The sequence below is a fragment of the Artemia franciscana genome, chromosome 6 (assembly GCF_032884065.1).
Source record: "Artemia franciscana chromosome 6, ASM3288406v1, whole genome shotgun sequence".
Lineage (NCBI taxonomy): Eukaryota > Metazoa > Arthropoda > Branchiopoda > Anostraca > Artemiidae > Artemia > Artemia franciscana.
The window spans coordinates 31,839,043-31,863,491 of record NC_088868.1 but is presented as its reverse complement, the minus strand read 5'-3'; the positions used below and the strand labels follow the sequence as shown (position 1 = coordinate 31,863,491).

The window sequence follows — 24,449 nt, the reverse complement described above, 5'->3', positions numbered from 1 at the left end:
ATTTAAGCCAGATTTCAAGTTCAAGCCTTTTTTTTAACTCATAACTTCAACCCCTCTCTACGTGTAAGGCTTACGTTGAGAAGGTGCATAATTTTTTTAAATAAAAAAATAGGTCTGGCTAACGGCCTGCTTCTCTAGGACTAAAACCAGACTCTCAACCACATTCAATTGTGTTTCTAGGTTCGGAGTATTTTTGGCATTTTCTTTCAAGCTTTATACGTAGTAACCAATTACTAGGGTGGAAGTGAACACAAAAACATAGTTGCCAATGCAAGTAGTCCTGGAAACGATTTCCAAGGATATGAGGCTTACATTATGGAGTAATACAAAAAAATTACACAAAAAAAGATCATAAACTGAACAAGTTCACTGAATTGAAATCAATCCACTTTCTAAAAGCTTATTAATCTTTGCTGCCACTTCAGGATTTTTCAAGTGATCCATCAACGCTTTCGGGTCACTTTGCATCTGCTCAAGTATCATCCTCATGGCTGGGTCACGGAGAATCTGCTGAATCTCCGGATCGGTCATGGCATTTTTCCTCACCTCTTCGGGATTGCTACTGGCTGCCATGACACACTGACGATAACCTTCAACAGCCTCACTGGCATTTGCATCTAGCTCGATGGCACTTTGATATGCTGCAGACGCTTTTGTGTATTGTTGCATACCCTAAAAAAACAACTATGTAAAGATTTTGGGTCTACAAGCCAATATTCTCTTCTACAGCAAGATTAGCTTTCTAATCGTAGTTTCTTAAAATTCGTCATTTTTCAAATTAAATAAAAATGTTCAATTCTAAATCAACCGGCAAAGCTTAATATAGGACAATAACAATGATTTCCAGACACATGCAAAAATGCTCCAAAAGAATGGTGAAACTTGGAAAAGTTGTTCCAGGGTAAGAAAGGGAGGGGGGAAGTAAGAATACAAAGATTTTTTTTCAGATGTTACAAAATTTCGGATTTTTATTAGGTTTTCGATATTCTAAGAGAGGGAAACGTCTGAAGCCCTGTTGGCATCTTCCCTTTCCAATGGGCATCTTTGAAGGCAATTCCATAAGGAAATATCATTAGCCTTGACACAGATGGAAGGAAACGAAGACCTAATGCACAAGGCTTTAGATAAAAAACACTCTCAGAAAGGTGCTAGTTACTGTCCATTTTAACTCTAAACGTTTTGCAATATACTTGCCCAGAATTCGACAGCCTATCTTTTAATTAAAAACCGCAAGAAAATCACTGTTCTTACTCAAATACTGACCAAAATAAGAGGTAGGCTGAGTAGCAGTTATTATGGACGAAGGAACGATATGAAACTAGTTAAAAAATATATACCTGATTCAAAATTCATATCACAGTAGAATTAGGTATTGAAAATAAATATTTTTAGGACTGTTTGGTCTATGATCTATGCAATACTTTCTCAATCGGAAGGGGATGGGGCCAAATCTTATATTCAAAGCCGAAGGTAAATTCAAATTCCCAATCAGTTTGCTTCTAACCTGTTTTGGTCAATTATTGCAATTAATTGTAATGGCTTATTGAATAAGCAAAATTGTTTTTATTGATCACAGGTTGGGTGACAAAATTAAATTCTTGCAAAAAAAAAAAAAAAATCTGGGAGCCATAGAACCCTTGCAACTAACAAATATATTGGACACTTATTATAGTAGAATAGGACACCTAGAATTTTCTATCTATAAACTAATGGATTAATTTGCACTTGGTACTATTGGACACAAGGATAACTTCAAAATTGCAGAATATACAGAAACATTTATAGTATTTCAAAAAATAAAATTTCAATTTTGAAAAAAAGTTGTAAGTGCTATTGATAGTTATCAATAGCGATGTTATCAAACCAGAATATAGCCTGTAAATTACGGATAATATATTATATACTTAGTTTAGAAAAAAAAAATACTTCTTACAGACTAAATTGCACCGGAGAAGAAACGTGTGAAAAAAGGAGACGACAAGAAGTCAAAAATATCACAAAATCCGAATATCAAGCGTCAGAGGTAGATGACAGAACGAGACAGACAGTTAACAGCATGTAAATAGCCGGCTTCCGAATATCAGAAGTAACAAATGGCGAAATACCGAGCATCAAAGGTAGCAGACGAAACAACAAGAGAGACAAAGTCCAAGTATTCAGATGGCAGATTGCCAAACGTTTTCAGGTGGCGTTTGACCCCCCCTCCCTCCAAATCAAAATTTGTGTAGATTTCTAGAAACGTAACAAAAATGCAGATAATTAAATATTTTAGTCGTTTTTTACCATCAAAATTTTCAGAATGTTTTTTTTTATGTATAAGGTTTTATAATGTACATTTGTATCGTTTCATGCTGTATTTTTGCCATAGATAGCAGACAAAACAGAGAAAGAGAGAGAGAGTCTGAAAGTATCCAGGCGACCCAATTCCAAGCATACAAGCGGGTAACGCCAAAAATTATACAGAAAAAACACTAAACTGTTAAAGCTGGAATGTGACACTTTTACAAAATAATCCTGGAACCATGGACGTTACTGTAACATAACAAAAATCATGAAAAACTTGACTACAAAAGGAAATTTGCAAATCTTGGCTTGTAACAACGTCATTCATAGGCCAAAGGCACCGCATAATGACCTAAGCAAAAAAAAACAAAAAAAAAACACTTTTTTTCTTGTGACCACAGCAATTCTCTTCTGACGTCGACTCACCTGTAAGATCTTTCCTTTTCTAATCCAAGCTTTCGTGAATTTAGGATCAATTTCCAGACATTTCTCGCAATCTTTAAGACCCAAATCAAAAGCTGCTAATTTTGTATAACAAGCAGCTCTGTTGCTGTATAGCTTCGCATCATCTGGATTCCTTTTAATAGCCTCAGTATAATATTTTAAGGCTTCAGAGAACTGACCCTTTTTAAAAAGCTCATTGCCTTTTTCCTTTTCTTGTTCAGCCAATTCGGGGTTGACATAAGCTTTCCTTTCTTCCTCTTTCCAAAGGGCTTCTGTTTCTGAAAGAAGAGTCTTCACATCTGGTGTTCTATGCTCAGAAAGGGATTTCTCATAGTACATCTTGGCTTTTTTCAAATCTCCTAATTTCCGAGCAGCGTTGCCAATTCGTGCATAAGCTTTGGCAATGAGTTTAAAATCAGCTTTATTTTCGCGACCTATGTCAACAGCTTTTATGCAGGTATCAATGCATTTGTCATAGTCTTTCTGTTCAAAAAGCACTGCTGCGACATTTGTGTAATAGACCATATTGTTACTGTCTAACTCAATGGCTTTGTTGTAAAGTTCAAGGGCTTTCTCGAAGTCTTTCTTTTTGTAGGCATCGTTGCCCTGTTCTTTAAACTTGATAGCTTGCTCTTGATTGCTGAGATCAACATCCATCTAAAAAAGAAAATTAACATCAAAGTGGAATTAAATAAAACAATGAGCACTAAGCTCAAAACGAGGAGGATGGACGGAACAAGCCAAGTATACAGAAATTATTTTTGGGGGAGGCGCAGGAGTAGATAAAAAGAAAAAAAAAATGTTGAATTACCTTCAAGGTAAGAGTTTTTTCCCATGGTTGATGATAATCTTACCTTTGAAGCTACGCAGAATTACCATTAGTGGTGGGCCCACAGAATCCCCTGATAAAGCATCGAAAACTTACGTCTCAAAATGCACTTCTTGGCAACCCCCTTCCACCTCCCCACAGGGAAAATCTTTGAATATTGCTTTGAAATTGATCTCTACTTGGTAATACGGCACCCAAAATGCCATATCAGCAGCAGCAACCAACCTCAGGGCCAGGAATATTATTCTGGTGACGAGATTACGTGAAAGCGTGTTCATGAGAAATTAAAGAAGAATAAGAAGGATATCCGGCTGTCTACACCTGTGTATGAGCATAGGCAGACACTAGGGAGACACACTTTCTCCTCAAGGTGCGTTGGAGGATAGCATAAGGAACCATATTATCGAAACACCCAAACCCAGCACAACACCACGGAAAAACCCATCCGATTCTCTTCTCCTTTTTATTTCTCGGTGATGTCTCTTAAAATTGATACGTCAAAAGGTCATAGACCTTAAATGTCAATTGAAAGATTGCTTCAATTAAAATAGCCCCGTTCACAAAACACCTATTTCGAAGTAAGGTATTCAAACAGTTCGCTGTATTGAACTGTAAGTAAGGAGCAATGCAGCTCAATACGAACCGATACTCTAAGAAACAGTTTTGATTACAATAGATACATCAAAATATTGAATTTTGATGTTTAATCAAAGTCTGTCTCATCAAATTTAATGTTACCCATCAAAAGTTATGAGCCTGAGAAAATTTGCCCAATTTCTGAAAAAAGGGGGAAAACACACCCAAAACATCAAGTGATCTGATACTGAAAATGACACCATTAGATTCCACATACCAGAGAATCTTACCGTAGAAGCTTCAAGCTCCTATTTACAAAAATGAGGAATTTTGCATTTTTTGCCGGAAAATAGATCAAGGATGCGTGTTCATTTTAATTTTTTATCCCCCCCCCCAGGGATGACCATATCGAATAAATGACCACAGAAGGCTCATTTGATTGGAAATCAAAAGTTCTAGTGCCCTTTCTAAGTGACAAAATATTGGGGGGCAGCCAGCCCCCCTCCCATGCATATTTTATCCCCAAAGTCATCCCATCAAAATTTTTAGACAGCCATTTTTTCAGAATAGACGAAAAATATAATAACTATGTCTTTGAGGATGACTTGACCCCCCACAGTCCCCGGTCGAAGGGCTGCAAGCTAAAAACTTCATCTATTTTTTTGCATTTAGTATTGGTTATTGAGAAGTATACAGACGTTTTTCAGGGGAGATTTTTCTGACGTAGGGGAGGCCGGTTACGTGGGAGGATCTATGGATCCATAGAGGATTTCTATGGAAGAATATTTCGTGGGTGGGGGGGGGAGCCAGATATCCCAACCTTATTTAAAAAACGATTAGAAATTAAATGAATAAACTTTCAACTGAACGTAAGGAGCAATATTTAAATTTGAAACGGACCGAAATTATTACGTGGGGGAGATACCATCCCCTCAATATCTTACTCTTTACGCTAAAATTTGATTTTTTGCTCCATTTATTTAAGAATAAATCCTGAATCAAAAAGGCCATCTAATTAAAATAATAAATTCTTTGTTTTCAGCTTAGGTAAATGAAGGCAACCATAAAATTGGCCCAAATTCTCCGCTACAAGCTGTTTTGAGCTCAGATTAATGATAAACAAGCCCCATAATGGTCACTAAAAGACTGGCTGGAATTATCAACTAGAATTCTTTTGAATTTAGACTAATGATAAACCAGCCAAATAATGGTATTTAAAGGAATGGCTAAAATAGTCACTTAAAATCTATTTTGACCTAGGGGGAATGATCGACAAGTCCATTCATGAGTATCATACAGCTGTCTAAAATTGTTGGTTTTCAAGTAAAGTCGATTCTAATGGTTGAAGCCCGGATAAAAATTGTCGCTTGATGATCAAACATCATAAGAGGTAGATACTGACTGGCTAAAGCAATACTGCTACTACATTATAATCATGTGGGGTGACAGCAACCTCTCGCCACTAAAAGAGTAAAAACAACAAAATGGCATCCGTAACCATCTTTCAGTGCAAAAATAGAAATATCATTTTCAAAAATAGGGCCTTGTTGGAATGCCCTGTATAGAATTTAAGCTTTAGTGTAAAGAGCGAGGTATTAACGAGAGGCAAACCCCCTCATTTACGTAATAAAAATATACGAATATAGAAGTTCGTTACCTAAGTTAATTCGTAAGTTACGTATATTTTTTACTAATAAAAACGTTCTTAAAAAATTAAAAAGTTCTAGTTGTGTTTTTAAGTAACCAAAAGATTGGAGAGCATCTAAGCTTCCTCCATCACATCTTTTTTTTCTCAAAATCGTCCGATCAAAACTATGAGAAAGCTATTTAGCAAAAAAAACTAATATGCAAATTTTTTTTTTAATTATTCATGTGCAGAGAGCCAAAATCAAAACATGCATTAATTCAAAAACGCTCAGAAAATAAATTAAAAAAACAAGTTTTTTTTTAACTGAGAGTAAGAAGCGACATTAAAACTTAAAACGAACAGAAATTACTCTGTATAAGAAAGGGCTATTCCCTCCTCAACGCCCCGCTCTTTACGCTAAGTTTGACTCTTTCTCTCAAATCTGCTTTTTAAAACAGTAAAAAACTTTAGTATAAAGAGCGGGGCGTTGAGGAGAGAACAGCATCTTTCATATACGGAGTAATTTCTGTTCGTTTTAAGTTTTAATGTCGCTTTACAAAACTTGTTTTTTTTTCTAAATTTAATTTAAAATAAGTTTTGACGCATGTATGATATAAACTAGAAAAATACTATTTTCAAAAAGCAGGAATCCTTTGATGACGTAATATTGTCAAAGTTGATTAGTCATTCACGTCTTCAATGGGTTAAATTATTATAAATTCGTTGTTGATCGTGGAAAGTATATTAGGTGAATTTGGGTAGGCCATATTCTAGTTTTTGTGATTATTCAATTCACTCACTTTTTGGTGCTTACCACCTTTAAGTGGGTGTTATGTTAATAAAATATGTTCATTTTCTTTCAGATATTACAAGGTTTTACTTTATCTCCCCCTCCCCCAGTCATACAGTAAGAGTAGAATCGTCCAGAAATGCGATTCCCCTGATGCAAGACTATATCCACGGGGGTAAGGTCTTGCACCCGAAATTTTTATCTGACTAATTTAAAACATAACAAAAACGCATACATTAACATTTTCGATGCATTTTAAAAGTTTCTTTGTGACCCCTCCCGCACAAAAAAAAATCATGGATACGACCTTACCCTAATGTAACAACCAAACTGACTACACAGCACATTAAGTTGCAAATCAAATCTCAGCATTCTTTCGAATATCACCAAGCTATAATTGTATTCACTTTTTTATTTATAGATGTTTACGTTTACCTTATTTTTTTCTTTTTGTGATAACTCCACAACTGCCATTTATAAATTTGACATATAAATTAGCAAATAAATTATTATCACATACCCCATTTATTCATTTGAAGAATTTGGTTTCTACATGAGGCACATAATGTTTGTTCAATAAGCCTCTTAATTTTCCAAAACAAATACCCTGTGATTCATTTGATCACCTTTCTTGTGCATGGGGGAGGGAGGGCGATATGAAAGTTTCACGATCCTGGTATCGAGATAGTGAAATTGAGAAGAGAAGTTCCTCTAATGTCTTAATTACATGGTTTTCCTAAAAAACATTCCATTTTTCTTAACGTACAAAAATTTAAACAAGAAGCGAAAAGAAAGACTCCTGGCTCAGTAACCTTGTAACTCAGTAACTCAGTAACCTCAGTAGCCTGGCTTAGTAATTTCTTAAGAATTATGTTATGTTAAACTCCATAGAACATAGACATTAGTAGTCAGTAGGCTACTGTTTTTTTCATATTTTTTTTATTTGTTATATTTTTGTCCTGTAGTGACGCAGTGGGCTTGCCCCTTAGCTTGGTAATATATGACCCAGAGATAAAAACCGCATAGAGAACCACGGTGCAGGGCCGATACAGGGACATTAGTAGTCAAGAAACGTCGTTAATCCGAATACCAGTAGAACATACAATCATCTCTTATTAAGTTCATACATCAGAAAATTCTGCAGGGTCATTCCTTATAAGACTTTTGATGGGTAACATTAAACTTAATTAATTTTTTATACTTAGAATCAAAAGCCGATTCTTTTTATCTATCTATTGTTATCAGAATTCCGTTTTTAGAGTAGTAGTATTGATATAATAACAACTGAACTTACACCCTTATTTGGGCACTTAGGCTTGCCTATACTACTGAACTTACACCCTTATATGGGCACTAAGACTTGCCTATACGACTGAACTTACACCCTTATTTGGACACCATGGCTTGCCTATAATACTGAACTTACACCCTTATTTGGGTACTAAGGCTTGCCTATACTACTGAACTTGCACCCTTATTTGGGCACTATTACTACAAAAAAGTGATTTTCTTTGTTGTTTAAGCTAGAGGACTGTAAATTTCCAATATAAGTTTTTCAGCCATGGTGATTCCAACGGTGTACTTATTTTGATCCAACACTATTTTCTATGTTTTTGGACTAATTTTCGAAATTCTGTTGGTTTTGTTGTCAGAATACCATTTTACTAGTAAGACTAATTTAGATAATGGTTACCATTCTTGATTCAAATAGAACAGGCATATGTTTACCACTCGCTAGTCATATTTAAAACAATTTTAAATTTTGGTTCCTATTGGCTGTGTTTCATTCCATACAATGTTGCAGCTGGTGCTGTAGCCAGGACATCACCCTCCATAACAATGAGCATCTTGACTCTGGTGCATTAAAGGAAGACTTCCTTTAATGGTTTAAGTGGAAAGTCTTTAGTTACTCACCCCTATAGTTAAGACTTAATTATCATTGTTAAGTTGAAGGAATTTCGAAGTTGAAAGACTTTGGGTGGAGACCATAATACCAGTGATGATGAACTTAAAGAAGCTGTTAATGGTTATTTAAACAGCTTGGTGGCAACTGTATATGCATAAAACATAGAAAAACTTGTAAAACAAGACGATAAAACAAGTATTTAAAAGTAAAAATCAACTAAAAGTAACTGAATAATCAAACGGATCATAAGACTTTACCCTTTGATATCAACATGACCCTTAATGATAGCATTATGAGTTATGAAGATTGTCACAATTAACATACTTCCTCTCTCACAAAGACACCCACTAAGAGAGAGAGAAAAAAAAAAAAAAAAAAAAAAAAAAAAAAAAAAAAAAAAAAAAAAACGTGAACTTCATTCACATCCAAGCTATCACAAACTTTTTTTCTTTTATATCCTTTCCTGTAACTCTATCTTGCTTTAGTATATTCTCAAAATGTTCTGTCCATCTCTTTTTAACTCTTTCCTTGTCACTAATTGTGGTATGTTCCTATCTTTAACTGGGACAAGTCTGAACTGACTACTCCCTCTCAATTTATTAACATACCAGTACAATATTTTACTAGTATACCAACTAGCTGCATCTTCCAGAGTCTTGGCAATCTTATCTATAGCCTCCACTTCACACTGTTTTGGTTCATATTTGAATGCTTCCTACTCTTCCTCTTCAGGTTCTTTTTAATAATAAAATAAATAACAAAAGGTCCAGAGGCCAGCTGAGAAGACAAATGACAAATTCATAATGCACAGGATGGAAAAAAACTTCTCTAAATAAATATAACATCCATACTTCACTACATGTCATTCATACAAGTGTAATTAAACATATTCTCCCATCATTGCCTGGTCAACAACGCCACCCATTGACACGTCCAGCAAAAAAAAAAAAAAAAAAAAAAAAAAAAAAAAAAAAAAAAAAAAAAAAAAAAAAAAAAAAAAAAAAAAAAAAAAAAAAAAGATACGAAGAACCCTGGAGAATGCCCAGGTCCAGTATTATCAAAACCAGATAAAATGGGAACAGACTTAACATCCCAAAGCCGATCCGCAATCACCAACTACAACACACATACCACAAACAAATTTCAATATACTAACATAAATTTAAGCTTTCATTTGTTTGTTTGAATTGATTTTGAAGTATCCAATTTAGATTTATAAATATTCCAATACCGAATTGCCGAGTTTTGAAGCGAAAATTTTCGATCTTTCATTTATTATTCTTGGCTGATACATTTATTAAAATTTCTAGTAAGATGTCCATGTTCAATACTTTTAAGTGGGAAAAGGTTCAAGGAACAAAAAAACAAGGGAAGCAAACCATGGTCATACTTCAGTTTGAATAGGATAGATTCAATAGTCACAAAATGTCTTAAAGGAAGTATATTAAGGAAGCAATGCAGAGAATCTGTTGACGACTTTGCTTGATATAATTTAAGGGAAGGCGAGTAACTCTTAAGGACCCACAAAACTTTGTTTTGTTGTCTCTAAAGTGGTGCAATATGAGAACTGAATATGTTAAGGTAAACAAGTGATGAAAACATTAAATGAGAATGAATAAGTGCATAATAAAGTGATCTCATTTCTTCAAAGGGAAGGGATGACCTGAGTCTTTGCATTATCCCTATATTTCTCCCCAATTTCATCTGCCGATTAGATATATGAGGCTTCCATGATAGATGAGAGTCAAGGAGGACTCCAAGGTATCACATAGTTGCTGCTCGTGAAATCTATATTTTAAAATCGCTTGATTCAATTAGTTGAAGCTCAGGAACTACAGCGTTACATTCTTATTCTTAGCCTTAGTGACCATTGGCCAATAATTGATAATCTTGTTTTCATATGATCCTTCACTCAGATAATTGTTGCGCAAGTCCCTTCTCCTCTCTATTAAACATAGAACTTTTCACCAATACTCCTAGCTGCATACCTAAGAATAAGTTAAGATGAAAAGATGACACTGGGTAATGAAAAGATTGATCAGGTGGACAGCTTCACTTACATTGGTATCACTATTAGTAAAGATAGTGGGAGCAGTGAAGGTGTTAAAAGTAGAATACCCAAGGCTCAGGGTGTTTGTGTCACAGTTGAAAAGTCTCAAAGAATAGGATGATGAGTCTGCAAACCAAGATTAGAATATTGGAAGCTATAGTGATCAAATATGGTTCTGAAGCAGGGGTGCTCTAAAATGTGATGAAGATTTGCTTGATGTTTTCCAAAGAAATTGCCTACAGATTGTTTTGGGTATCCAATCCATCAAAATAATAACAAACCCATGAGGCAGCATAAATTTGAACCCTGGATAAATATATAATAAACTGTTTTTCCTTATTATTTGCATTATCCCTAATCGTGTGATACCCTAAGTGTTAATTCAAGAGACTTACCACAGTGTTGGACTTTATATATTCAGACTTCTAAGTCAATCAATCCATTTTCAATTCTCTTGGGAATTGGCATCTTTTTGTTCTTCACTGTTTTAATTATGCTGTGGTGCCGGTCTACAGTTGCGAAGAATTTGTTTTTTGTTTTTTTCAAAAAGACATAGATTACGTAAACTGAGTCATTCTTCTTCTACATTTGGAGAAACCTGTGCAGAAGAGAGCGATAACGAGCACGAAGGGCCGTATTGGTACCGGCGAGATATCCATCCTTAAACTACAGGGAATAGGCGATTCGGGTATCTGCACTTCCCACAGGTCCAAAATCCCCCCCCCCAAGTTCTGGAAACCCCATGACGAATTGACATGTGTCGGCTGAATGTTAGATGATTTTGATGCATATACACAGTCAAAGTCAAAGTAGATGAGGAGCTTTGCATGAGAAAAAACACAGCTGTGTTAACCAAAGGGAACATTCAAAAATAAGTGCATTGAAAACTGACCAAACACATGCTGAAAAGGATCCAGAGTGGAAACCAAGTGCCAGCCATTTCAAGGAAGGAAAGGTTTACAAATTGTTCATAAATCTGAGTGAGTCATTTCATCAAATTTTACGAATCCAAGAGCTTGAAATTTTTGCTTTTATCATTTAATTTTTATACCTTGACTTTATTTGACTTGATTTTTACACCTTGATTTGAACCCAAACATGTCAAAAAACACAACGAGCAGGCAGCCACCAAACGACTACAGCCCTGGGGATTTCAGAAGAACCACTAGAGCTACCACTCCCTTGCCCCCATTGCTGGGCCAGCAACAGCCTAATAACAGTACAGTAGACAGGAATGCAACAAATCTAAGTGTAATCCTAGGAAATGTTAGTGGTTCAAATGATGGCAGAAGTACCCCCATCTTAGTATTAGTTCTTTCCCCTGAAATTCAGACTGTATATGACCTAGTCAAAAGAGTGGATGACAACGTGCAAAAACTAACCCTGGACCTTGCCAACATAAGAAGTGGACTTGACACCAAACCTAGTATTGATGACGTTCAAGGTTATGTCGATGGAGCATAACTCGACCTTCACCAAAGACTTGAGACACTTGAACATGCTTCATCCAACTCAGGTGCCACTTTTGAGCAAATGAAACAGTTGGTTCGAGATGAAATCCTTGCAATTGGCTGAAAAACACAAGCGAAAGGACAACATAAGTGTAAGAAATCAGCCTGAACAGACAGTTAGTGAGGAAATGACAGCTGAACAAAGTGCAAAACTGGAAATACAGACTGTTGAAAATTTGTCCAAGAACAGCTGGGCCTAGACAAACCGAGAATCATCAGAGCAATCAGGCTTGGCCCAAGAAGTACAGCAAATGACGCCGGAAGCAGACATGTCAGGTACCGTCCACTCCTGATTCAGCTTGCACCTGGACAACAACAGCTCAGAAACCAAATCGTAAACAAATCATATGAGTTGTGGGAAAACCTAACCATATTCTTTAGAAATGATGGGCCCTGAACGTATAGACAATTTCAGCATGGACAGGTCCCACCCCGACCAAATCCCAACCCACCATCAAACAGGTCCCAATGTACCAACCCACCATCAAGTGCGTCAAAAAACGGAGGACCAAGACGGCTTTAAACAAACAGCCAAGTTTGGGTGAACCTGAGAAGACAAATGCAAAGCTATGCCACAAATCAAGCTATAGGCAAGATACATCATCTGATAATCAAAGAAAATGTTTGAAAATTATGCATTCAAATGTTGACCAGCTTAACGTTGACCAGCTTAAGTTTGACGAGCTGAAATTGACCATGAGTGTACATAATCCTGATGTGGTCTTGCTGACCGAAGTTAAGCCTAAGTTTTCTCAATGTAAGCTACAGGAGCAGGGAATACACATCGACGGCTATAGCCTCAGTAGCAATCTAGAAGACATCAGGAGAGGCTGCTCTATCTACACTAAAAATGACCTAGCTACCCAAAAACTGGACACACCAAAGACAAATACCATTGAAGCCATTAGAATCACAGTTCTCACACATGCAGACCCAATAAATCTGATATAACGAGAAGAGGAATCACCAGTGCAACAGCACAAACACATAAAAAAAAGACAAAAGGAGAAAAGGAAGACTGTTTTCCTACATTAGTCATTAATACAGATCAGCACTTGAATGAGACCTTAACCCTACTCATCCATACAATCACATAGGTCAAACAGCATAGCCATACACAATCAACCATAAAGAATAATCTACGGACAGGCAGTCAGTAACAGAGATAAATACCCTGCTCAGAGAAAATGCCAGCGCAAATAGAAATCTCCTCTGTATGGGTCATTTCAACCTACCTGAACTGAAGTGGACCTCAACAGAAAGCCCAAACCACCAAGTTGTTGAACTGATACAAGATCTGTTCTTGACACAGCATGTAGTCTAACCAACACGTTACAGAGAGGGTCAGACTGAAAACACACTGGACTTGATGCTGTCAACAAATCCTGACATCATACTAGATGTAAAGCACCTGCTTCCCCTTGGTAAAATGATCACTGCTGTCTTATGACAACAATTAGTCTGCCAAGCCCAACCAAACGCTTCCAATGTAGCAAACGGGAATACGCCTGTGTTGACATCCAGAAGTATAGAAAAGACATGCAGGCTGTTGACTGGGAAATAGTCAAAGTTACAGAAAGTGTTGATGAAAAAATGGCCATCTTGTAGGATGTAATTGGATGGTCTATTGAGTCTGCAACAAAATGGAAGAAAAGACTTACTCCAAAGACCCTCCCCAGACTAGACTCCAAGACGAAACGGCTCATCAACAGGAAATCTAGAAAGTTCAAGAAATGGAGGAAGACTGGTTTAATCTCAGACCATGAAGAATACAAAGAGGTGGAAAATTCAGTTCGAAGTTCTTCAAGAAAGATAACAAGAGCAACTGAAAGGGAGATAGCATCTGAAGCCGAAACAGCCCCCAAAAAATTTTGGAAGCATGTAAAGTCTAATACCACTTCTTGCCAAGGGGTGCCTGAGCTGGTCAACAAGGATGGTGGCACTGTATCAGAGGACAAAGAAAATGCGCAACTCCTCAATGACTTCTTCAGCTCCATCTACACCTCCCAAACAGCCACACAAACCGAGACAGCTGCCAGAAATAGCCCCCACAATAGGCCCAAGATGAATGAGATCCAAATCACCCCAGCAAATGTTCTGAACCAACTAAACAAACTGAAGCCCGACAAGTCTCCTGTACTAGATGGCATCCATGCCAAATGGCTGACTGAAGGAAAAGAAGAACTTAAAGAGCCCCTCTAGCACATATTTCAGTTCTCGCTAGAGCGGGGGAAACTACCCAATGATTGGAAGACAGCTACAGTAACCCCAATATTCAAAAAAAGGTTCAAAAACCAAACCCAAGAAATACAGACCAATCAGCTTGAAAAGCCTGGTCTGTAAACTCGTAGAGGGAATCCTTAGAGATAGCATCATTGAACATGTAATGGAAAAGAAAGAAAGGGCACCACAATTGCACTTCTTGAAGCCATGAATAACTGGACAGAAGCCATTGAGAGTAGAAAGTTTGTTCTTGCAGTATTCTTCAATGTGGAAAAGGCCTTTGACTCAGTCCATGCTTAATTACTAAACCAGCTCAAAATCTTCAACCTGGCACCCTCCATTACCACTTAGGTAGAGGATTTCCTCAAAAGCAGATCCCAGCAAACAAGAATCAATGGAAATTTCTCCGAGCAAAGTCACGTAGAAAGTGGTGTCATCCAGGGCAGCACCCATGGGCTCACACTGTTCCTACTCCACATAAAATCTGCCACCACAGGGCTAAGCAGCCCCACAAAATCTATGCAGACAACATAAAGATCTACCATACGCACAACAGCCAAGACGATATAGACGCCCTGGAAAGAGACATCAACATTTTCACTTCAAACCTTTCAAATCTTGGCCTTAAACTCAACATTATGAAGTGCCAACCAATGTGGATTGGAAGACTGAAAGACAGCTGCCCCTCCTCATCTAATAATTCGAGAAAATCTGGGCAAAACACATACTATGCTAGTCAAAGATAAGGAAAACGACCTTGGCATCATCATTGACGACAAGCTCAAATTTCACCTCCAAACCAATGCAGCAGCCAACAAAGCTAACAAGGTACTGTCCTTGATCCACCTATGCTTCAAGTACTTCAGCAGGAAGAAGCTAACCCAGCTGTGCAAAACTCTAGTCCGGCCAATCATCAAGTACAGAAACACAGCCTGAGGGCCATCCTACATCAGGTACTGCACAGCCATAGAAGAGGTCCAACGTAGAGCAACCAGAATGATGCCAAGCCTGAAAGGGAAGCCATACGAAGACCACCTAAAAATTCTAGGGCTGCCAAGTCTGTCATACAGACGTAAGCGAGGTGATACCATCCAGATGTTCAAGATGAAAGCCAAAATAGAAAATCTGCCCTTCAAAAAGTTCTTCAGGAAAACCGCCATAAACCAAACCAGAGGCCACTCAGAAAAGGTGTACAAGCCAGAAGCCAGAAAACGTGCCCATGCAAACTTCTTCTCAGCCCAAGCAGTCAACACATGGAACAACCTGTCTGGACATGCCATCCAAGCACCAAACATCAATATCTTCAAAAATAGAGTTGACAAGTCCTGGGAGAAACACAACAACAAATTCAATGCATTTCCTGAGTGGTTGACATAATTTAAAGATCAACCGACTGCAAACCCATCAAGCAAACAGTGGACATTGAACAGGCAGGGTAACTGCCAGACGGTGTGTAAATCCTTAAATAGGGATTTAGGAGAATATTCACTGAATGCTCTATACACAAATTTAATTAAAAATGATCTTACGAAATATTATAAAAAACCAATAGATATCAATACAGAACCTGTCACAAATAGACCTATGAGATCAGCAGCGAAAAAAGCTAGACTGACATTAAAAACGTGTTTTAAATCATTTTCTTTCATTTCAATGAATTGCCTCGTTTCATCACAATTTATTTATCAGTCCTAGTTGAACTTCGCTGAGATAAGGATGCTGGGACTGTTTTGAAAAACGTTCATTTTAGTTTTATTGATTTTATCCTCTTGTAAGTTATTTTTTCTTATTTGTATTGCTGAGGACAGCCCTTGGACATAGGGCCAAAATATTCATTCTAATTTGTTTCTCACTGTCTTGAGAAATTCCCTATTGTTCATCTTGTTTTTGGTGTTTACTTATTGTAATATATAAGGCTAAGCTTACTTATAGGAGATAATTCAAACAGAGAAAAACTATTAAATGCTGTTTCCACATCCTATAAAACTGTTGACATCCCATTCCATCCCATCCCACCACCATAATAGGGCAAGATTACAACAGTTTGCTAGAAAAAAAATAATTGGCTTTTTTAGCATTATAAAGCAAGTGAGTAGGACATAAGCACCAAAATACAATGGCAAATCCACAGAATCAGCAAACTTGTCATTTTAATCTAGGGCTTTAGTTGGACTCATTCAGGGGACTAGAATACCATTACACCCTAAATGGTTATTACATTTGAGACCCCTTTTGAACCAATAAATAATAGTACATTGCTTTTTTCCTATCTCGTTTGTCTTTTAAGTAACCTCAACCAAATTTAAGACATGCTTTTTCAGTTCTTAAGAACCTAGATTTAGTAAAGGTATGAGGGTTGAAACACTGTACTTCAGCAGGATTGCCTATAGAAGAAGAAGGACCATTACCTTTCCCCAATAGATTTTTGAAAATACCTGTTTTGTATTTCCATTGAAAAAAAAACAACAATAAAATAAAAATAACAGAATTATACCCCCCCACCCTAGAATTTGGAAAATATGTTCTATCTCCCACCCATACAATTTTGTAAATTGGTACACCTCTTCTTAGGCATCTTTTAAGCAGTAGATCTGCTTCTAAAAGTTTCAGTCTTATAGCCTTTATGTAAATTTGTCTAAGTTCATCAAAGTTCAGTATCCTTGGGGGAATGTTGAATATAGAAGCTTAGAAGTCTTTTCAGGGAAGAGTTATTTAGAATGTTAAAATAATTAGAATGGTAAAAATTGACTACTAGAGCAAGAGCTGCCCCTAAAAAGGAGGGGCAACCAGGTTGGCTGCCCCAGGTACTGCAGCTGGAGAATACCTCACTTTGATCCAGCTTTTTGCTTTGATTCAGCTTTTTTGCTTATATTTGAGTTAAAAGTTAGGCAATGTAACTAATATTCCCCTTACCACCACTCTTGGAACAGTTCTGTCAAGAGCCATCAAATTACTGAACACACTGAGATCACAGGTGAAACAAGGGAAATTTCTGGTTAACTCACTAATTAGAAAGCTAACAAATATAAATACTTTTAGAACTAGAATTTTGTCTTGAATCCAAATTTAATATTCATTTGTGTCAGAAATGAACTTTGCCATCAGCCTCGTATGCACAAATACCTAAACTGAACTGTATATATGTACTGAATTTTCTGGAAGTTATTTCTTTCCTTAAATTTATTTAATACTTTGTCAAAATAATGGAAAATTCATTGCATTTACAAAATTTAGGTTAGATATTTGCACATTAGGGGTTTGGGAAGGGTAAAGTTCAATTCTGATGCAAATAAATGTTATGTTTAGATTCAGCATGAAATTCAGATTCTAAAAGCATGTGTATTCTTTAGCCATCTCATTAGTGAGTTAATCAGAAATTTCACCCAAAATTTCAAGGATCCAAAGCAGAGATTTCTCTTTAAGCTCAACTGAATGTTGCTAGTGAGAAACACTATCAAAAACTTCAGAAAAGTCAAGCAGAATCATGTCAACAGACACTTCTTCATCAAATAGAGCTTGGGCTAACTTAGTGATGTAGTCATAGGGTTCAAGAAAATTGCAGGATTCTTACTCTTTTATTGACATGACTGTCTTGAACTTCACTTCTTGAGTGTGTTTGGTATGATTCAAAAGTACCAATAAAACATGCTTTGTTGTCCATTAAAAGCTCTCTTTGACAAAGTATCAATGGTACACTATCTGGATAAATAGAATAAGAATCTGGAATTAAATGATGTTTTTTCTGGATTAGAAAATTAATTTACAAATTTTAACAAGAGGATTCTTTTCTGTTAATTCATTTATCACTCCCAAATGAGTCTTGAAAGAGTGGTCAATGATGCAATACTGGAACATCTGAAAGTCAACAATATCCTATCCCCTAATCAGCATGGGTTTCAACCAGGAAAGTCAGTTGAAACAAACTTACTGGAAACATATGACATCATTACAGATTTGCTTGACAAAGGATTGCCAGTGGACCTAGTTTTACTAGACTTTGCTAAGGCCTTTGATAAAGTCCCACACAAAAGGCTAAGAGAAAAGCTTACTGCTGCCCAGTTACCCCCCAACCTGGTTGATTGGCTTATGGACTTCCTGTCAGGACAAACCCAGAGAGTCAGGCTATTTGGTGCTGGAGGTGAAAAGGTCTTTTCCGAGCCCTGTGATGTCATCAGTGGAGTACCGCAGGGAACTGTTCTTGGTCCTACACTGTTCAACATCTACATCAACGATATATTCAGCGAGGTGGAAAACAACTTGTCTCTCTATGCTGACGACTCAAAGCTATTTGGAGCAGTGAATGTAAAATCCCTGCAAACAGATGTCCAGAAAATCCAGCTGTGGGCAGACAAATGGCTCTTATCGTTCAATATAAGCAAGTGCAGCACGCTACACTTTGGATCCTCAAACCCATGCGCCCAATACCATATGCATGAACATGCCTCCAACTCCGATTCACCCATCAAGACCAGCACAGAGGAACGCGACCTTGGGGTCATCGTTGACAGCCTTCTCAAGTTCCATGCCAACACCATCAAGAGCGTGTCCCAGGCCAACACAAACTTAGGTCTGATCAAAAGAACAGTTACCAGCAGATCCCCACTAGTTTTCCTGAAACTTTACAAGGCACTAGTCAGACCCGTTTTGGATTTTGGCATGTGCGCTGCCTTCCCAACATACAAAGGAGATGTCAGGCTAATTGAGGGAGTCCAGAGGAGAGCAACCAAGGCCATCACAAACCTTGGAGACAAACCATATCAAGATCGTTTACGGGCTCTCACCCTCCCTACCCTTGTGTACAGGCGCAACCGTAGCGACATGATGATGACCCGCAAATTGCTGAACTCATCATATGCCAAGATCCTGCCCATCCACCCAGGCCCCCCACAGTGCACCAGAGGACACTCAAAGAAGCTGTTCAAGCAGTCAGTCAGAACCAGGGCCAGAAAAAGTTTCTTCACCAACAGAGTCGTCAACCCCTGGAATGAACTGTGCGAAGCAACAGTCTCAGCCCCCACCCCCGAAGCATTCAAGAAGGCACTGGACAAAGAGTGGGCCACAAAAGACTAGAAGTATGAGTGGGACATTCCGTCCTGCTCATACCTGCTATGAGACATCACCAATTCAACTCAGGAGCATTCAACAGATCCACAGATCTTAATTTGCTCCGAAGTGCAAATTAAGGTAATTAAGGTAAATTATAAATTTGATATTTTTTAAGATTCATCATCTAGGTGACAGTAGAAAACTACCAGAAAGGGTCATTTTGACCCTCAAAAGATAATGATCCTTTGTCCATTGAAGTTTTTTTCATCATTCAGGACTAGACAAAGCCCAAATAAATAAACAAATAGTCTAATTAATTATCATTTGATATTACCACAGGCTCATATTTTAAATAGAAAAAAAAAATTGGAAAATACCATCTCACAATATTCACAAATCAGCTAGCAAACAAAGTGAAATATTATTTTGTAATGAAATAGTACTTTAGACTTCACCTGATTCATGTAAACAGCCAGCAACATGCTAGATAATCAAATAAAAATCTTAAATGGCTATTAGCCTTATGTTAAAAGATCAGACATTTTTGCATTACATATTTCACCTATTCGGATTCACCCACAAGGAGGGAACATTTGGATTTCCATATCCATATTACATAATTGCACACAGTGAAAATTACAATTTTTCTTGTAATATGTAAAAGGTTCAATAAGTATGCCCCCAAACAGTCCCAAGGACAGTGTTCCTAATTACCCAACCTTCTCACAATTTACAGATAGGTTTTCTAGTTAAAAACAAGAGATAAGAGCTCATATGGCACTTGTGACAAGGTTGAAAGAGCCAAGAGCTCATATGGTATGAACTCTAGCAAAATTCTAAGAATCAATAGATTGCTTTAAAAGGAAAATCTGAGGCTTAATGCCGGTTGGGATTTAAAATAAGACCTCTGAGTCACAAAGTCCTTCTAAATATCAAAATCCATTAAGATCTGATCACCCACTTGTAAGTTAAAAATACCTCAATTTTCCCTCTCCCTTCAGCCCCCCAGATGGTTGAATCAGGGGAAACGACTTTATCAAGTCAATTTGTGCAGTTCCCTGACATGCCTACCAATTTTCAACGTCCTAGCATGTCCAGAAACACCAAAATCGCCAAAGCACTGAACCCCACCACCTAACTTCACCAAAGAGAGTGGATCCAGTCCTGTTACATCAATCACATATCTATGACATTTATGAGCATTTTCCAAGATTTCCAGTTTCTCCTTCCAACTCCCCCCAATGTCAAAAGATCTGGTTGGGATTTGAAATAAGAGCTCTGAGACATGAGTTCCTTCTAAATATCAAATTTCATTAAGATCCAGTCACCCATTTCTAAGTTAAAAATACCTCAATTTTTCTGACTTCCAAATTAACAACCCCCAGCTCCCTCAAAGAGAACAGATCTGTACCAATTATGCCAACCTTGTATCTATAACTTGTGCTTATTCTTCCTGTCAAGTTTCATCCCAATCTATCTACTCTAAGGGTTTTCCAAAATTTCTGGTTTCTAAGATTTATGTTTCCCCCCTCCAACCCTCTATGTCCCTGGATAAGATTCAAATTGAAAATAGAGCATCTTAAAAATAAGATTCTTCTATATATCAAGTATCATTAAGATCTGATCACTCATTTGTAAGATACCTCAATTTTCATGTTTTCCAAGAATTTTGGTTTCCCCCTCCAACTCCCTTCAATGACACCGGATCTGGTCGAGATTTAAAATGAGAGTTCTAAAGCACAAAATTCTTCTCGATATCAAATTTCATTAAGATCTGATCACCTGTTTGTAAGTCACAAATACCTCATTTTTTCTAATTTTTCAGAATTGCCCCCCCCCCAACTCCAACAAAGAGAGCAGATCCAGTCGGGTGATGTCATTCACCTATCTTGGACCTGTGCTTATTCTTTCCACCAAGTTTCATCCTAATCTCTCCACTTTAAGCATTTTCCAAGATTTCCAGCCCCCCTCCCTTAATGACACTGGATCTGGTCAGGATCTAAAATAAGAGATCTGAGTTTTGAGGTCCTTCTAAATATGAAATTTCATTAAGATCCAATCACTCTTTTGTAAGTCAAAATACCTCATTTTTTCTAATTTTTTAGAATTAACCCTCCCCCCAACTCCCCCAAAGAGAGCAGATCCATTCTGGTTATTTCAATCCTGTATCTAGGACTTGTGCTTATTTTTCCATCAAGTTTCATCCTGATCCCTCCATTCTAAGCATTTTCCAAGATTTTAGGTTCTGCCCCCCAACTCCCCTTTCACCAGACCTGGTCAGGAATTAAAATAAGAGCTCTGAGACACAATATCCTTCTAAATATAAAATTTCATTAAGATCCAATCACTCCTTTGTAAGTTAAAAATACCTCATTTTTTTAATTTTTCAGAATTAACCCTCCTCCCCTAAAGAGAGCGGATCCATTTCGGTTATTTCAATCATGTATCTAGGACTTGTGATTATTTTTACCACCAAGTTTCATCTTGATCCCTCCACTCTAAGCATTTTCCAGGATTTTAGGTCCCCCCCCAACGTCACCAGATCCGGTTGGGATTTAAAAGAAGAGCTCTGAGACACAATATCCTTCCAAAAATAAAATTTCATTAGATCCAATCAATCCTTTGTAAGTTAAAAATACCTCATTTTTCCTAATTTTTCAGAATCAACCCTCCCCCCCCAACTCCTTCAAAGAGTGCAGATTCGCTCCAGTTACGTCAATCATGTATCTAGGACTTGTGCTGATTCTTTCCACCAAGTTTCATCCTGATCCCTCAACTCTAAGCATTTTCCAAGATTTTAGGTTTGCTCCCCCCTTCAATTCCCCCAATGTCACCAGTTCCAGTCAGGATTTAAAATAAGAGCTCTGAGACACAATATTCTTCCAAACTTCAAATTTCATTAAGATCTGATCACTCCTTTGTAAGTTAAAAATACCTCATTTTTTCTAATTTTCAAAATTAATCCCCCCCCAACTCCCCCAAAGAGAGCAGATCCGTTCCAGTTATGGCAATCATGTATCTAGGACTTCTGCTTATTTTTCCCACTAATTTTCATCCTGATCCCTCTATTCTAAGCATTTTCTAAGATTTTAGCCCCTCTCCCAATTTCAGCAGATCTGGTTGGGATTTAAAATAAGAGCCCTGGGACAAAATATCCTTGTAAACATGAAATTTTATTAAGATCCCATCACCCATTTGAAAGTTAAAAATACTTCATTTTTTCTATTTTTTCCAAATTAACTGACCCCCCATTCCCCCCCCCAGATTTTCAAATTACAAAATGACTATTTCTAATTTAATCTGGTCTGGTCCCTGATACACCTGCCAAACTTCATTGTCCTAGCTTACCTGGAAGCTTCATAAAAAAAAAGTTAACATGCTTGATCTTAGCTGTAAATTGGCTGAAGACTCCAGAACAGCTGAACATTTCACAACAGATTTTTTCTATTCCATTTTCTATGCATCTTCCATGACTAGGAAATTAGTCTTTCAATTTCTAGGTTTTTCTGTATGAATGGGAACTCTGAGATTTTAAGAAGTGAGGATTTTCAAGATTACCAGCATCTCCACTTAGCAATGGTATAGCCTACAGCTTGTATTAAGGCTAAACCTAGTAGACTGAAAGTCAAAACATTGGGTAAAATTCTAGCTTAGTGACTTTTGGCTATCTTGGAAAGGGGTTTGGTTAGCAAAATGAAACTTTCAGGGATGGGTCTAAAGGTTAAAGTATGTCATGGGAAGGTATTTAGAAGTACCTACCTCTACTCCCTCCCTCTCTAGGGTCCTGACCTTTGATGACCTTTAAAAATATGTGTGTTATAAAAGTGAAACCTTGCAAAATAGAGCTTTGGCTTGAATGAAGTGCAACAAAATTGTTTTCAGATTCACAGCTTTGCTCAATCCTAATTTATAAGGTTTTAAAGCTATGCAAATACATTTCCTAAATTTTGAAAAAAAAACATTGATATGGCTCAGAATTCTACTCAAATAGCAAGAATTGCATTGTCAGAACTAAAGGCAGAGAAAAAGCAACTGGTAACTGAAAATTAAGGTAAAATGTTGTTTTGTCAAAATTTCAATAGGTCTTGTAGGCAAATTTCAGGGTCCTCTAGGGGGAGAAGGAGTGGAGGCAGGTACTTTAAAATACCCTCCCAGGATATACTTGGCCTGTAGACCCATCTTTGAAAGCTTCATTTTCCTAACCTAACCCCTTTCCAAGATAGCAAAAAGTCACTAGACAAGAATTTTACCCAAACTTTTATTTTTATTTAATTTCTGAACATTTTTGAATTAATGCATGTTTTGATTTTGGCTCTCCATGGATAAATAATTAAAACGAAATTTGCATATTTTTTTTTTTTTTGGCTAAATTGCTTTCTTAGAGTTTGATTGAATGGTATTGAGAAAATAAGAAGCAGGGAAGGAGGCCTTGTTGCCCTCCAATTTTTAAAGAATTTTAACAAACATTATTCTTATCTAACATCTGACTTATCCATGGCTCTTATAGTATGATAGAATGTCTTTCTTTCCTTAACAAAGTTCAGTCAACAGATAGCCAACCAAATGACATTAGGCCTATCTATAGCTCAATTGCTATAGCGTCAGGATCTGTTTAATGTTTATATTTTATTTCCTTAACATTTAAAGTTGAGACAACAAATAGTCAACTGAACTTCAAAAGAGAATCAGTCATAGCCTAGAAACAAGAATCAAAACAAAGGACTTCAAACTCACCGTAGAGCCAAAACAGTTCAGTTATTTGCCAAATATTGGGCTATCAAGGGCTAGATTAGCTCTATGTTCACTAGGCTATGCTTAGTTTAGAAAATGTAGAACAGTCTAGAATGTTCCGGATATCACGCCTATAGTGTTCTTGAATTTCGCGCTTGTAGTTCGCTTTTTATGGCGATGAAGATGTAACTTAAGGGCCCAACACATTTAGGTTTTTCGGGCACCTGCAAGCTGTGTGGGCAAACTATAGCAGAATAAAATAATGCCATTTGGGCACTTTCAAAACTAAACATCATGGACACCAGTAGTCAAATATAGGTTATGAATCGTTACATTATTAATCTCAGCTTAATATTTAACTCTTTTACATTCATTTCCTATTAAGTCCTTTTTTACTTTAATTTTCATTTCATTACAAAATTTTTGCTAAACT

The 24,449-nt window shown here is 37.1% G+C and overlaps 1 protein-coding gene across 2 annotated transcripts; it reads right to left on the bottom strand.

Moving 5' to 3' along the window:
* Positions 1–262: 262 nt before the first annotated feature.
* LOC136028319 (stress-induced-phosphoprotein 1-like) lies at positions 263–24,190 on the bottom strand. 2 transcript variants are annotated; one of them, XM_065706088.1, is made up of 4 exons: positions 24,020–24,177; positions 17,811–17,938; positions 2,710–3,384; positions 263–672 (listed from the first exon to the last, which is right to left on the bottom strand). In XM_065706088.1, the coding sequence occupies exons 2-4, from the start codon at positions 17,898–17,900 to the stop codon at positions 367–369; spliced, it is 1,071 nt and encodes a 356-aa protein (XP_065562160.1). In that variant the 5' UTR covers positions 17,901–17,938; positions 24,020–24,177; the 3' UTR covers positions 263–366. The 2 variants fall into 2 exon arrangements, with proteins under 2 accessions (XP_065562160.1, XP_065562161.1); XM_065706089.1 differs by lacking the exon at positions 17,811–17,938 and having other exon boundaries at positions 24,020–24,190.
* Between the last annotated feature and the right edge of the window lie 259 nt (positions 24,191–24,449).